The sequence below is a fragment of the Alligator mississippiensis genome, chromosome 5 (assembly GCF_030867095.1).
Source record: "Alligator mississippiensis isolate rAllMis1 chromosome 5, rAllMis1, whole genome shotgun sequence".
NCBI classification, from domain to species: domain Eukaryota; kingdom Metazoa; phylum Chordata; order Crocodylia; family Alligatoridae; genus Alligator; species Alligator mississippiensis.
This window is the reverse complement of record NC_081828.1, coordinates 65,744,181-65,760,879: the sequence shown is the minus strand read 5'-3', so window position 1 is coordinate 65,760,879 and position 16,699 is coordinate 65,744,181. Positions and strand designations below refer to the sequence as shown.

The following is a 16,699-nucleotide window of genomic DNA, read 5'->3' as shown; positions in this document are numbered from 1 at the left end:
CAGATTAGCCAGCAGCCACACAAGCATAAAGCCAGAAGCCTAAGGCTACAGGGGAAACATGTGGGCAAGCTGCCTGCTGTGAGCAACAGATAGAACTATAGCCAAGCAGTTCAGTGAAGCCTGCAGAATTACTAGATAGGCAGAAGCTGGCAGAGAAGCAGGCTTGTTAATTGATTGAGAAGAAACCCCTGGGCCTGTTTACAAAGACAAGAGACAGGTGATTGGAACAGGTGGAGTCAAGTAGTGGAGAAGCCCAGTTCTGGCTCCAGAGCAGGCAGTTTGGTTCCCTGATCTTTAGAAGGAAAGGAGCTCCTGCCAGTTTAAACTGAGAGAGAGAAAGCTGCAGACCCAGGAAGATACCTTGAAGGCTGGGATGTAGCCAACAGACTGGAGAGAGGTTTTTGCAGCAGTTAAGACCCAAGGCAGGGTTTATATTTGAGGTAGAAACTAGTTGGTTACTGTTTTGTTTATATTAACTGAACTATATTACTTATATTAACTGAAGGCTTGTATTATAGGACAGAGTATTGGTAGGTTGAAAAAGAGAGAACCCTGCCAGGACCAGGGACCAGGTGGGTGGGTGTGAACTGATGCCCAGACAAGGCTAAAGGATCCGTTGAATGAAATTAGAGTAATACCCATGAGGCATGGGTGTGGCTATGGGGGAGGCTGGAGGCCATGATTAGTTTTCCTAAGACATAGGTGGGGCTATGGTCAATGCACTGAGAGACACAGTAGAGGAGATGGTGAATGCAGGGCACCTTAGCACACATAGGAATGGGATATCGAGTGGTATAAGTGGGCTAAGCCAAGCATAGATTAATTCTTAGCCCACTTACAAACTCCTTGAACAGTCTCCCAAATGAACATATAGATAACATCAAGGCATGGCAGACAAAACAGAGAGGGTGGTGTTATCTTGGGGGACCAGACTGGAGTAGGACTAGATTAGCCACCAGATGGTGCCAAGACTGCCTGAGACAGGGTCTTGTCACAACACTGAATTGATAACTTCATGCTCTTTGTTCAGATTAACAGTATTGTGCAGGGGCAGGGGGTTAAGTCATCATTAAAATACTAGCTAGCGATAACAATAAGGCATACATTAAATACACTGGGCACATTTGTATCTTTCATTAAGCATATGCATTTATTTTGTTTTCAGTAAAACATATTAGGTACCCTTTTCGGAAAAAACCTACTGAGGATTTTTTTTTGTGCTCTTTGTAATTTTGACCTATGTTTACCTAACATGGTTTGTCGGTGTTAAAGGGATAGAAAACATGCAGTTCTATCAACACTTGTTAAGTGGTACTGATACCGTTCTTAAATATTAACCTTTTATTTATTTCTTTACGCAGAACAACTTTGAAAGAACATCTGAGAATTCACAGTGGAGAAAAACCTCATCTTTGTAGTATTTGTGGGCAGAGTTTTCGTCATGGAAGTTCCTACAGGTAATGAAACATTTTTATTTGGAGAGAGAGGTCACCTCTTCTTTACATATGGTGTTCTACATATGTATGCGAGATGAACATATGTTCAAGTTCCTATAGTTTATGAGGGATAATATTGATAATACTGATACCATTGTTTTGTTTTTTTCCAACTCAAAAGGAATAATTACTTTAAACACAGCTTAGATTAAATAAATGTCAAACCATTTTGGTGGTGTTGCATGAAATCATCTCTTTTAATAAACTAAATTTGGGACTCAGATAACATGACACCCTTTCATGTAATAAAAATAATTGTCTTCATTCCAGTCAACTCCCAAGAAACAAAAATTAGTATTCGTCTTCCCTCAAATACAGTACAACTTACATTGAACTGATGTCTTTGAAGTCTTCTAGACTAAGTACTGTTCATGGAAAAGCCCTGGGAACTAGAAGAACCTAGCTTCTGTGTCTGTATTTTCAAGTGAAATTTATATTCTAAAAAAATAACTAAAATAACTGCATGGATCTGTATTTGTCTTGATGACACACAAAATTCAGCAAAGTTTTGAATCTAAGTAAAAATTATAGTTATCCACAAGCACTGCAAATTTAATTTGGGATATGAAAGTTGATCTGCATTGTTTTTTTTCTTGTTTAACAGTTAAAGACTCATAAGATGGAAATTAATAATTTAGTTCTGTAAGCGAGAAAAGAACGCAGGTGATCTGCAATGCTGTTTTTGTTAAGATGCTACAGTATTTCACAATCACTTTTATGACCATATTCATATTAATACATTGACAAATGTATCTCTGTTTCACTGTTTAATACAGACTTCATCTAAGAGTCCACCATGATGACAAGAGGTATGAATGTGAAGAATGTGGGAAAACATTTATTCGGCATGACCACCTGACAAAACACAAAAAAATACACTCAGGTAGGCATTGTCTTTGAAAGTTGGCTTCAAATTATCAAGTGACTTAAGATGGTATGGATAGCCAATTTTGGATACTTATTTTTTAATAGGAGAGGTGTTTATGCTTGTTACAAATGTTACCTTTATTGCTTTTAGTACTATTTAAATGAAACTGTTATAAATTAAGTATCTTTTCAGACATTTGCAAGTTTGGAGAGCCAGATGTTTCCTCCATGTTAATAGAGTTGAGGGGAAGTCAAAAGGTGTAACTATGAATACTTAAAGAAAAGAAAAAAAGAAGCAAATTTGATAAAGGAGGATTTTTTTGAGTTCAGATTTCTTTTTTTTAATAGCAGTTGTGTGAAAAAATCAATTCCATAACACAGAAGCTGTCACAGTATCTGGCAAAATTTGTACCCTGATCACTTTTAATATACAGTACAAAGATGGAAAAATTATACTTGTATTCTCTTGGTTTCTGAAGTTCCCTATTATGGATTGAGAGTCAGAACATAAAATGTATAGTAAGAGAACTGTGAATGTAGCAAGGTAGGTGAAAAAACAGGAGGAAAAAAATTAAAAAGCCACCTGTATATTTTGCACGTTGAGCTGAATGGGAAAAAAATGGAAAAATAGTTATCTAAACAGCATATTGGAGATTTCTTTCTTCATCAGTTACAGGATCCAAAGGAATGTAAGACTCCCTAAAGTGTGGAAATTACTTTCCGAACTGAAGATATGAAAGTGATCAGAGTCCAAACTTTCTGCTTTAATAAGACAGCTTCCTATTTAGTGTTTGCAATTCTAACATTTGCTATAAAACAAAGAAATCTTTGAAAACTCAGAAACAAAAAAATCCCCTTTTCTACTCCATATTTGCTTTTTTTCCCCTCTAGAAAGTTACATTCTTTGACTGTCCAAACTCCCTCTACTTACATGAGAAGAAACATTCTGCCACTTTGTGGAGGATCTCAAGATGACTAAGAATCGCGACTTTTAAGCAACAGTATAAAAGATAAAAGGTAAATACTGAAACACCAGGGTGGGAAGAGATTATTGTATAGAGGTAATACAAAGTTCTGAAAATTAACTACTGAACTGATAATGTAAGAGACATTAAATTTGAGTTTACTTAAATACATATGTGTATTTTGAGGTGTTTGGGGCTTGGATTGTTGCATAGGTAGTACTTCGTCTCAAAAAAGGTAGATTTTCAGTTATTCTTGTGTACTTCATTCCTGTTCTCCTTGAATGGCTGTTTGGAGAAGTATTTCCCAGTCATTAGAATTAGATGCTGCATAGTAGGGAGAAGAGGACAGTGAAAAAATAGCCAAAAATAAGGAGAGAGAGATAAAAATTTAAACTCTTCTTGAACCATCCCAAGGTCTTGAAATCTTCATTTTAGACAACAGATAATCTTTTAGGTGTATGCTCTGAATGAATAAACTTCAGGCTGGCTGGGGCCTTTGAGCCAAATACAGTTATGAGTAAGGAGTTATTTTTGTGAAACTTCTGAATTCTTTTTACAATTTCATCAAAACATTATTTTCTTCTTTTATAGGTGAAAAGGCGCATCAGTGTGAGGAGTGTGGAAAATGCTTTGGCCGTAGAGACCACCTCACTGTACATTATAAAAGTGTTCATCTAGGAGAGAAAGTATGGCAAAAGTAAGGGGGTTTTTTTGTTTGTTTTTTAAAACATTTCACTATTGTAAATGAAGATTGGACAGACGTTTTCCTGTGTGGGAAACTTATGTGGGAACTACTTTTATCTGCATTTTTCATCTGTCAAGGCCATTTGTTGACCCTGATTCATATGCCAGTACCTTTTATCTTGTTGTTTTCTTAACCCCTTTCAGTGTTGTGGCAGTCTGAACAAGACCGGTTTCTTCTGTTCTCAGTTAGGCTGAGTTAACATCAAGACTCAGATGGGGTGTCAATAGATTTAATATGTTCATTAGTGACTAAATCAATGTTGAATGTTGCTTGTGTGTCTTCTATATAATGACCATTTACAGATTAGTCAATATTTCTGATGCGTTAGAAGTCAGTTCAGAAATGCATAAGCTCTCCCAGAAGTGCTCTTTACAGTATCAGATGGAGACCAGCTTATCAGGGGGTGTTGCAGGGTAGAGGTGCTGGGGGTGAGGAATAGCAACAACAGAGATGTAAACCACAATGGCAAATTATCCAGTAGATAAATTAACCAGAGTTTACTGTACTTGAAGCACTACTGTACTTGGACAACCAGTAGGGCTAAGTACAGAGAGTCTAAAAGCCCAAGGCTGAATCAGGTTAATTTTTGCAGGTGACTCTAAACTGCATACATTGAATCAATAAGCAAGTAAACAAAAATTAATTTTTGATTCTGGAAATGCAGCCACGTGCCTGGAGTGGCTGAGGCCAGAAGCCAGGCAGCGCTAGAGCCCACCTCCCTGCTGGGCTGGAGCAGACAGCTTGGGCTAAGGCTAGCCTGCCTACCTTGTGGGGTGGAGAGAGGAGGCAGGGGTTGAGGAGGGGGGGTGCAAAGCATCCTGGGTTGCTGGGGGACAGTGAGTTAACTTGAATCTGGAGGGGATCTGGGACAGTTGTTCAGTAAAGCAATTTAACCTAAATCATCTAAGTCTGATGCTACATCTGTCCAGGTTTGTCTTAAACTGTCCATTTTGAAAGCGATTTATGTTCACTGAACTTCAGTTGTGTTACAGATTTGAACTGGTTTCTGACCACTTATACCGGTTTATGTGTAATTTCTGTCCCTAGCCTAGCAATGTAGAGAACAGCAAAAAAGCTTTTGAGTTATTGTATCAGGAAGCAATGTACCAGAGGTTTAGAGAAGTATCAGCGATGATGATTGGTATTTTACAGGTTTAAAGGTTAGCTTCAAATGTTTATTCTGTTTTTGAATAACTTACTATAAATCATTGTAGCAGATTCGAGCCACAGGGGTGGCCATGATGCCCCCTGCTGGCTGCATGGCTCCTGTCTGGCTCTGTCTCTAATGTGGCCCTACCTTAACTGCTCGCTTGCCATGTCTTGATGTTATTAAAGTTAAGTAAGGGAGGCTGCCCACAGGCCTTAGAGAGAGCCTGAGTGCAGTCAACTCATCAATGGGTCCCTCCTGGACCCTGCTAGTCTCAAGCAGCCTTTGTGTTAAATAGGCCTTCTCAGCCTGGCAGTGTCCCTCCCTGCAGGGCACCTATAGCCTGAAGGGCAAATTGTGTGGCTACATTCCTTCCCTGTACTACAACCCAAGCCTCACAGGTGTTACTACTTCAGCAGGTTACTTTTCTTAGCCCCTCTTTGGACTCTTAGACCCCCTGGGTCCCTTCTCCTCTATCTCTGGGTCCTCCAACTCCTAGCCCCTCACACAGTTCCTCTCTGGGCTGGGGAACCGTTTGTACCATGCTTAGCCCCTTCTCGACTGGTCAGCTTAGTTGCCTTATTCCAACCCTCCTCTGGGCTGGGGAGCCCTTTGTGCCCTGCTCAGCTTCCTTTGGGCTGGCAGGCTCTATTCCCTTTGCCCTCTACCCCATCCAGCCCTTTCCCTGGGCTGGGAACATCTCTATGGGTCTTGAGCCCATCTCCAGAAGGGCTCAAGGCTTGTAACTTGAACAACAGTATCAACATAAAATAAAGGCCCCTTGCCTACAAAAAACCCTTTCTTCTCTGCCCTAGGTAATAATCTCTGGTTCCCAGGGTTGCAGAGTTTTTCTGCAGTTCCCAGGCTTACAGAGGCTTTCTGCTTCCCCTACCTTCTTAGGTCCTTCAGGAGTCCTCCTGCCTTGCTGCAGAAAAACTCTTCTTCCCAGGCTCTCAAAGCTAGGCTATCAGCCCCTACTCCACCTGGAAGCTGCCTCTCGGGCAGCTTTTCTCCTTAAAATGGCAGGCACACCACAGTGCCCTGCTACAATCATCCATATGAGCAGAACTATATAAAATAATTATTACAAGGTTGTCTAGCTTGATCTAAAATATAAAGCTTTCACTTTCAGTTAGTCTGTCTGCCTGCTAAAACAAATTTTGTTATCCATTTGTTTACTTGGGCTTATATTCTATGTTTCCCACTATTTTTAATTTGTTAAATATGACAACTTGCTACTAGAGAGAAGTTTTATTGTTGATGTTGAACAGAGGGTGAACATAAAAGATGGTTCATTTGGGATTTTGTAGGAAAGTCTTGAAATGCTATTTGAACACTCAGTGCTTACACCTCTTGCAGAACATAAGATTAAAATGAGAAGAGGCTTTAAGGGTGCATTCAGATGAATGTGCATGTGTGGTTTATGGCACCTCAAACCTGTTTATGGCATCTCAAATTGCACATGGTGAATGTACAACTGTGCACCACATTGCAAATTGCAGCGTGGTGCCAGCATTTGATACCAGGATACCCTGGTATCAATTAAAAAAACAAAACAGAAAACCCTGCAAAAAGTGGCATGGTGCCACATGGCAGTAGTGTGCACTGGCCAGAAATGGAGTATGGCCATCTAGAGTCAAAGCTTCCCTACACATGCCAAAGTGTCCATGCAGGGGCATGCCCAAGGCACAAAGCAGTGGCACATATGTGTGCTGCTGCTTTTTGTGCCCCTGGAAACACATGCCTTGCACGTGGCGATGAACCCTAAGGGGCATTCTTCAAAAATGGATTCCCAAAGAACTTGAACACCCTTTCCAGTTACAAAGTTTATATTGCAGTGTAAATGTACAGGAAAATATATGGAAACTTTTATTAAATAACCATTATGCAGTTAGAGGTTCCACGAAGGACTTGATACATATTTGAGATGTTATTAGGAAAAAACCTTGAGCTTCTAATCAAAACATGTTTTCTTTTTTCAAGGTATAAAGCAACGTTTCATCAGTGTGAAGTTTGTAAGAAAATTTTTAAAGGAAAATCAAGTCTGGAAATGCATTTTAGGACGCATTCGGGTAATTTTTTTCACCATTGTTATTTATCTTTTCTTAAAAGAGTGCATTTGAAAAGAAAATGCATCTATTCCTAACAACCAGAAATGTAGACAAATAGCTGTTAGTTGGCTCAAGATCAACAAAACTATTTTAACTCTTCGGGTTTTAAGACTATTATGAGCAGCAGTAAAAGGATATGAGTTGAAGTACCTCGTCCTGTAGATTGCCCCTTTCTGAATGCTGCCCTCTGAGGGTATTGATCATACCATTCTTAACTGCCCTAAAGGTTGTAGTTAAGACTGCAAAAGTTCACTGCATCTTGCATCACCCCATTGATTGCTAATGCACATTATATTCTTATGCTTTCCAGTCATTTTGGTACTCTAGACCAGTGATTCTCAACCTTTTCTGTACCAGGACCCACTTGTAAGCATTTATGGCAAGTCCTGACCCAGTAAATAGTTTTAAGTAAAAAACACAACAGTATTTTGGTCCCAAAATACTTGTTATACACTACAAGTTAAAGCGGCTCAACAGTCTTAATTTTAAAGATAGACATCAACAGGAAAACAATAACAATATCAACATATGGCCCTCCATTGCTCCAAGTGACATTCATCATTATGTAACATGCACAATGCAGAATGGCGGTGCCCCTCACTCCCAACTTGCAGCCCACTGGCCCTGCTGGTGCCCTTCACTCCTGACCCCCTGCCCCCAGGTCCCAGCCCCTCAGTGTGTTGGGCAGGGATGGGAGTGTGGGGTGGAGGGAGGGGTGCGCCCACAGCAGGCATGGGGCTGCAGCCTAGCCAGACCAGCACAGGCAGGAGCCACCTTTGCGGCCCAACTGACAGAACCCAGAGCGGGTTGTTGAGATTCACTGCTGCAGCCACCAGGACCCTCATGTAAGCCATGCCATCAGCAGCGTGAGGAATAATGGATATGGCAGGGCCATGCTGCCCTTGCCTTCCCCGCACCAGCTGCTTGTGCAATGGGCTGCGGCTCTACCTTGCTTCCATAGCCTGGCCACTGTTGCTTCCCTCAGGCTGCCCATGCTGCCTGCCACCCCACCTTCCCTCTGGGGTAGAGCCGTGGTGGAAGGAGGGAAGGGGGCTGCAAGGCCTCTGCCCTCTCCCACCAGCACCCCATTTCACTACTCATGTAGTGTCTCTGCCCCACTCAGCCCTCCTGTGCTGAGTCCTGCCTGCTGGGCTGCAGAGGCAGCTTGTTCCTGTGTTGATCAGATTAGACTGCAGTCCCATGCCTACTGTGGGGGCACGTGCCCTCCTGACATGTCATCCATGCCTCCTCTGCTCCTCCCACCCCATACACATGACTGTTGGGAGCTGCAGGAGCTGCTCTCTATGCTGTCTGGCTGCCACATGCACGTGTACACGCACACATGCACATGGCACCCCTTGCCTGATTGCCTTCCTCCTACTCTTCCCCTTAGCCCCAAACAGGCCCTTGCAGGCTAGAACTCTGCCATCCTGCAAGAGGAAACCTGCAGTTTCCCATTTTTTTTTTTCTCCTTTAAAGGAGAAAAATCCATGGTCTATGTTTTTTCTGTGACTGTCCACAACCCTTTCATATATTCTTGTGACCCACTTCTGGGTAGTGACCTACTTTTGGGTAGTGACCCAAGGGTTCAGAAACACTGCTCCTACTTAATTTTAGTTGCTACCCCAGCCAGATTTGGAACCCAGGGGAAAGGCTAGTGTCTTTACACTTTGCCCTACCTTTTCTGCCTTGTTCATAAGAAAGTAATTGTCCATTAGCTAGCACTAAAATTAGGAATTGAATTAACGTAATACTAACATAATAGCTGGAATTGCCATATTGCCATATTTTCCTTTGCATATCACACAAACCATTTCCCCAAAAGTAAATGCTCCCCTTCTTATACTATAGTGTGTATATTAAGTGGGGGAAGCTGATTTTTTTCTACCTGGGATAGAAGCACCGTACCTGGATTCCTGTCCACAGTGTAGCAGCAGTTCTGTTACTATTCAGGCAGCTGAGGGAATCAATTGACTGAATGGTTCATTTTTCTTCACTCTGGAAGTGTTAACAATTATATCTCCTTTTTAATACCCTTGATGTTCTACTAATTATGCTAACCTTCAGGGCCATTTTGCTGTCTGGTAGTTACTCCAGGTCTCTTTGACTCTTTTCAGGATCATAAACTCACCCATAAACACTAGTCTTTAGCAACAGCTAGGGTTTGAGTTGAACAGGAAAGGGAAGGTGCATCAGCCAGAGATTAGGGTCTGTCATGACTCTTTACAGCCATAACTCTGGATTCCCCCCCTACCTTTATTCTGCCTTTTAAAAAGGTGTATTTATATCCTGGGGCATCTTGTATGCAAGAAAACATGGCATTTCTTTTTATTTGGTTCCCTTAATTTTTGCCTTTACAGAAATCCTAAGAAGCAGATTTGAGAAAAATGCTACACTTCTAAATAATGTTTCTGTTTTTATTAAGTGAATTGTATTTCCCAAGTGAATATTAAACATTAACTTTGCACTGAGTGGAGCTACTTGATCTATGTGTTTATATCAATTAATGAGAAAAAATTGTCTATATTTTGGTACATGGTATATAGCTTCTGAAGTGCTAATGCTGAGTCTCTTTCTCTCTCCTTCTTTACAGGTGAGAAACCATACAAATGTCAGATTTGCAATCAATCCTTTAGAATTAAGAAGACATTAACAAAGCACATGGTTATTCATTCAGATGCTCGACCTTTTAATTGTCAACACTGCAATGCAACATTTAAACGAAAAGACAAATTGAAATACCATATTGATCATGTGCATGGAACAAAGGCTGCAGAAGAAACACTGACTACTACTTCTGAAGAAAAGCTTGTTTCTTTGCCAGTACAGTACCCATCTGATGAAAAGGTTTATGAAACTGAGGCTAAACAGTACATTGAACAGCCCAAAGTATACCAAACAGAAGCCAAAACTATGCTACAGAATGTATCTGCAGAAGTGTGTGTGCCAGTCACGCTGGTTCCAGTTCCAATGTCTGAACCTCAAGCTGACTTAGTACAGCATACTGCTACTCTCGCATCCCAGTCACATGGAATTCTTCCTCCACAGACTCAGCAGTCAGATTATCAACGAGCAACAGATTTGGCATTTCTTGAGAAATACACTCTTACTCCCCAGCCTGCAAACATAGTTCATCCTGTCAGACCTGAGCAGATGTTGGATCCTAGAGATCAATCATACCTTGGAACTTTATTGGGGCTTGATACAGCTCCAGCTGTACAGAATATTTCAAATGAACATTCATGATCAGACCATAACATTCCACCTACTTACTAAGCCGTTAGCAACTGGAAATTTTGTATTTTATTTGGTCTCCTGAGTCTTCTAAATAGTTTTGTTAAATGCAAAGAAAAACAGATTTTTTTTTTGTATAATATTAGACATTTAGACATGCTTTGCATTTGAAAATGCATTTCTTGTGGCTTAATTTTTTTTTTTAATCATGGAGATAATCTTTTTTTTTTTTTTTAAATGAGCTATCAAATATCTTTTGAAGATATTAAGTACAAAAAAGTTTAACTGCATATCTGTTCAATAATAATAACCAATCGCCTATCAGCATCTTTCTTTCCAGATAAACCTTTTTGTATATGTTGGAAAGCTTAGAGGTTAAGGATAATTTTCCTAATTGGAGAACAGCATGAAGCCAAAACGTTTTAATAACCCCACAGCATAAACTAAAGTTTAACTTCAACTGAAAGAAACCTTGGCTTCATTTAGTTGCTGTAATTATTTGTATCTGAATACTGAATTTAGAAATATGGGACTTTAAGCATGTTGTTTTTGTTTATTCTTTAAACAGGTCAATCATTCAGAATTTTAAGCACAGTTTCTTTCTTGCTTCTTTAATCTTGACTCATTCTGTTAAAATGGTATTATTAAATTTCAGGATATGGGATTTATAAGATTGAGGGACATGGTGCACAAGATCATTGAGGCCAGAATCAAAGAGCTGAAGGTCTAATTGACATGCTTATTTCCACATTGCTACAATGTAAAGTATTTAAAAGGATTTTTAGAGTATATTTTAATATAATTAATGAAATTACTAATTATAAATCTTCAATTCACTCATAAGAAAGTAGTTTTGGTTTTGTATTTTCTATATTTATATATATTCCATAGGTGTTAATTAAAAGAATTAGGAGGAATTAGTTTAAAACATTCAGTGGATTCAATAATTTTCACTTTCTTCACTAGTTCCTTTTTTCTACTGTAAAATCATATCAAGATTTTAAAAAACTAGATTAATTTAAATATGAAGCCCCTTGCACTGATTTTTCTTAGGCCTCTGGCATCTATTTAGTTGTGTAACTGGGATGTGACAAATTCTAACCCCCAAATTGCCAGATATGAATGGCAGGATGTATGATTCTTTTTGAATTTGGGATAAAATTTGTAAGATTGGTAAAATTTGTAAGATCCCAATTTCATGACTTTTGGCATGTGGGGTGCTTTGCATTGGGGATCCAACTTGCATGTCTAGCTTTTCAAAGGGTATTGCAGGAAGTGTGGCATGAGGGAACAGGTTTCATGTGCACTGGCACATTTAAAGTCCTGTAGTGTAGCCCATGTGCCATGGGTTTACAGGTGCTGGTGCAGAGGGAGCTGATTGGCTCCTCATACCTCAGTATTTGAAAACCTCTGCTGGACAGCATATAGACTTGCACACAAGGGCTTGAAACGTGCTAGTGCAGGGGAGTCCTCTGGCTTTCCCCGCCATGTCAGCACCTGTTAAAAGCCCTGCTGTGTAGCCTGCATGCCAGGATGCACACTGAGGCTGGAAACGTGCTGGTAAATTGGGAGTCTATTGACTCTCTGTGCTCTGACATCCTTAAATACCCTGTTGTGCAGCTTTGTATATGGGGTTGCATAGCAAGGCCTAACATGCCACCCATTGAAATTAAAACATTGCACAAACCAGCCACAAAGATGTCCCACATTAAATGGGGAACATTTTTGTGGATGGTTTGCCATCTCCTAATACACTAATGGGCTGAATGTGTGGCTTGATACAATTTATCATGGGATTGACGCAGTTGTACAATACATATTATGTCTGCCAGGGGCCTAAGACTTAATTTCCAAAACGATCCTTTCTAGATTTGGCCAAGCATATGCCAAAGGAAATAAGTAAAAAAATTATATATACTTGCTTAAGTATACTTCACTAGGGATTGTATTTTATGTTAAAACCTTTCTACTTCCAAAAATGGTTATTTTCTCTTAACATTTTTATAATTTATATTCCAATTTTTAAAACGTGGGACTGGAAGGTCACTTATAATGAGTTGCTGTTAAATTTCTCTTAAGTGGTCTGAGCACGTAATGGTCCATGAAAAATGTTTTTTTCAGCACCCTAATACAGACTCGCAGCTGCACTAATTGGTAAACTGCTTACCACTAATGAGATCTTGAATTCCCTTAATTCTTATATCCTTGCAGATTGCTAAACTATTGAATACTAAGGGCAAAACTAGCTATTTGAAGTTAGTTACCCAATGTGATTCTTATCTAAATATACCAAAGATTTCTGTTAGCTGTTGAATAGTGGTAGAGTACATACGACTTAAAATGTATCAACAATTTAAATAAGGACTTGTCCAAAGAAGCACAATAGAAGTCCTGGATTTATTGATCTTTAAAACTGAGCTCATAAAAAAGGACTAAATGTGTGTAACTGTTCGGTGTTTATATCTGTGAAGCAAGAATTAGAGAGAGATAGAAACTCTGGGATTATTCAGAGTGATGTGCTGTAAATATATTTGGTGAGAAGCTGAGTAATAATTAACCTACAGCAATAATCAGGGTATTGAATGCTGTCTTCTGAAAGAACACTATCTAATATTGTCCCTTGTGTACACCTCTACTCCCTACACTGACAATAAAATGACCACTACTCAGTGACTTGAATGTAACACAGTTTGAATTTTTCATATTGAGAGGCATTCATTTTCACCTTTGTGCACCTGTAACATTGTTTGTGGGATATGAACCAATATGACTTCCAAAATTTTTACTTGTATGATCAAGGACAAACTGCCATGAGTGATGTTAGCACAGTTCTGAGACTAAGACTTTCTAACTTATTTTTTCAGACCTTTTGTTCCTCATTAACAGTGAAAATGTTACAGAGTGGCTTAAAGAACTTAGCAGCTAAGTATTCGTTCTTTTAAAACAAATCCAATTAGTGTGGAAGACACTTAAGTTGTTTAAATGTCAAAATAGGTTGAATTTGGGGCATACATTACTTGATAATATCCTTTTTATATCTGTCATAATTGTGCCTTTTTATACATTCTGCTTACTGAGTGAGGCTCTAGATTGTTCTAGTAAATGTCATGGCCAATATTTTTAAGTGCCTAGTTCTTGGGTATCCTAAAGTGTCCTGTTTTATTCAGAAAGTGATGAGCAACCACACTCTGAGGTTTGATATACAAAATCATTAGGCACTCTTAAAATATGTGGCCAAATAGTTCTTCAGTGTGTTTTAATCACATTTAATGAAACTAGTTTGCATCTTTACCTGCTGGTCAGGCTGGATCATTGCCAGTGAAAGAAGAAAAATGTCCATCTAAGAAAACTTAGTGTTAAACATTAACATGTTTTTTTTTTTAGTTGTTTTTTCTTCCCTTTTGTTCTTTTTCTTTAATCATGAGCTTTGATTCATATGGTTTTCGATACAGTGAATTCACCTGTAAACCAAGAAAATCTCTGTAAGTATAAATAGTTCCTCACCTCCTGATGACTTCTTGTGATGATAATAGGGCTTGGATTATGAGAGAGAGATCCATCTGAACCATTACAACTTCAGAGATCAAAACTCCTTAGCTATATAAATTCTATCCGTAGACACTTGTACGTGTACCTAAATAGAGCATGGTCTATGAACCTGAAGAGAGATTTCAAATTTGGTAAGATTGACTCAGCTGACAATTTACTGTTGAAGATGGAAGAAGGTCTATTAAAACATTTCTCAAAGCATTCTCTTCTAAGCAATGCCAAATGTTCAGAAATTTGATATTTCACACAAAAAAACCCCAACTTTATGATTCAACATAGGATACATTATCAATTCCTGAAAGACTTAGGTAATATTTTCTTAAAATCTCAGGCTCCTATATGGTTCTGTAGAATTTACTTCATTCATCCTTCCTTAAATACTGACTATATTAAAACAAACCAACCCTCTTATTAAGATGATGCCTTTTATTGTAATGTTGCTAGTATTTCAAGATGATGATATCTTTAAATGGATGTTATATTCAGCTTTATTTATTTTAGAAATCCTTTCTTGAGCACTGGCACTTTCCATCATATTCCCATGCACTCCTTATTCCTAGTGTCAGCTGTAATAGTGGTGTTGCTAAATATTGGATCACTTATATCCAAAAGTAAATATTACTTGTAATTTAGGTCATAATTTGGAACTGTATTTTTAAAATAGTGTTGCAAATACATATGAGTAACAAAGGATATACATTGAACTTGTATGCTGTCGTGAAAAATTGGAGTAATTGTCCAGGTGACATGGATCCAAAATGCAGTGCGTTGGACAAAGGCAGTAACCTCTTCAGAAGGTATTGGAGCAGGTATGGAGCCAAATAACTACTGGTTAGAATTTCATGTAGAATGATGGTGAATCCTGAGAATATTGTTGCAGTTCAGAGGGGTTGGTTTTTTTCTTCCAAAAGAAACAAAGTTAGTTTTAAAAGGCTAAACAATCCTAAACAAGTTTCTTGATCATCACTGTATAATAACTTCAGGATTGCATGTTCTAGATTTGCAATGCCTGAGGGTAAAAAGAATATACATGAGTATCCTTACAAATACTGTCGTTTTTAACCTTAATTACAAGGTCAGGAGCATTTTGCTTATGTTACCAGAGATCTCTTAAATAAGGAAAAATACTGCCAAAAACCACAACAGATACTTTGGTCAAGCCCGCAGCTGTATTTTTTCTGTACTTTACAGTGAATATTCTGGTATAAAGGGATTAGATGCATTAATGGTGACAGTATTTTCAAATTGTTCGGTATTCCCTCAAATAATTTTGCTTATTCTCAAGTTTTAATAAAGGTAAAGGTAAGAAAACAAACTATTTTGTTACTGGTAAATGAAATCATGTTTTAGTGTGGTCTGTATAGGCTGATGTTTTTAGATGGCAGTCTTAAGTACAGTTGTCTTTTTTAAACAAAATTCTCTTTGTTGTAAGGAACAGGAAGTGTAAATGTAGAAATATTCAGTCCTCTGTGTAATATTGTTTAGTAAAAAAAATTGTAAAGTTCTTCTGTCCAAATGTTGCTTGCTTTAAAAAGGTTTCTTGTAGGGGTGATTTCTGCTCTAGATTGAATTGATGTAAGAGCATGGAAGTGCAGTATTCTGCATGTGTCTCAGTTTCAAAGATCATGAAAGATGACAAGAAAAAATTTTTGGCAGTTTTTGTCAGACTTGTGGATGTCTCATGGTTTTGCATTTTATTTTTAAACATTTTGTAAATTAAATTTATTTAGAAAAACACCTGGTTTGATCTGATCTTTAAGGGTGGGAAGTCTTTTAATTTTGAGGCTCACTTAAAGCTCCCCCTCTCCTTTTTTTCTCTTCTATCCAAATTTAATAGAACGTTCTTCAGAACTAAAGAGAAAAAGTTGCATATACCTAGTCAGCCATGCCTGGCATGTTTTAAATAATAGGGTGGTGGAAGGGGGTTATTTCTAGTAGTGGTTATGTGTGAAGAACTGGTTTAGCAAGGTGTGGGGTTGTAATGGCTCTTAAGATTTCAGAGTATGTCCACTGTAGGCTTTTGGACAGTTGCTTATCTAATATTGTGAACACAGCTTATATTTTTTACCCAAGGCAAGGGGTTTTTGGTGTTTATCTTTTTTTAGACCAACCATATTGTTAGGAGAGATGTTAGACACATTTTTCAGCCATAAAGGCCAGGTACAGAAGTTAGATTTATTGCATGGTAGGCATACAGAAAACACTACACCTGTAACCAAACAGACAGACAGGGCACATAGTGCTGTAAAAATGGTGGATAGCTAAGATATCCCTGGATGGGTGTGGTATTAGACTTAAGTGCTTTAGGTTAGAGCACCATAACAAACATCTATACTAGATCCCATGGTGGCTCATGTAAGGTTGCATTCCACCGGCAATCCATGGGGCTTTGCAGACCCCCACTCAACCCCTCTTGCAAAGCAGTGCGCTAGCCTCAGCTAGAGCTCAACTCCTTTGCCTGAGTGCTGGGCCAACCCCCGGGCTGTCACTAACAAAAGTCAGCAATGCCTGTCTCAAGGCCCTTGTCCTTTCTCATCATCTGGCCTTTCTGGCTCACCATGTAGATGAAGTCTTGGCAAGGATGG

At 38.9% G+C, this 16,699-nt stretch overlaps 1 protein-coding gene across 3 annotated transcripts in view; it reads left to right on the top strand.

Moving 5' to 3' along the window:
- The window catches only part of ZBTB41 (zinc finger and BTB domain containing 41), a 30,260-nt gene extending 14,409 nt beyond the window's left edge, over positions 1–15,851 (top strand). For all 3 annotated transcript variants that reach the window (XM_006263603.4, XM_019491198.2, XM_019491197.2), the window contains 5 exons: positions 1,362–1,457; positions 2,273–2,379; positions 3,920–4,025; positions 7,204–7,292; positions 9,925–15,851. In XM_006263603.4, the coding sequence (XP_006263665.1) occupies positions 1,362–1,457; positions 2,273–2,379; positions 3,920–4,025; positions 7,204–7,292; positions 9,925–10,577 (1,051 nt within the window). In that variant the 3' untranslated portion in view covers positions 10,578–15,851. The remainder of the gene's footprint in view (positions 1–1,361; positions 1,458–2,272; positions 2,380–3,919; positions 4,026–7,203; positions 7,293–9,924) is intronic.
- Positions 15,852–16,699: the final 848 nt, after the last annotated feature.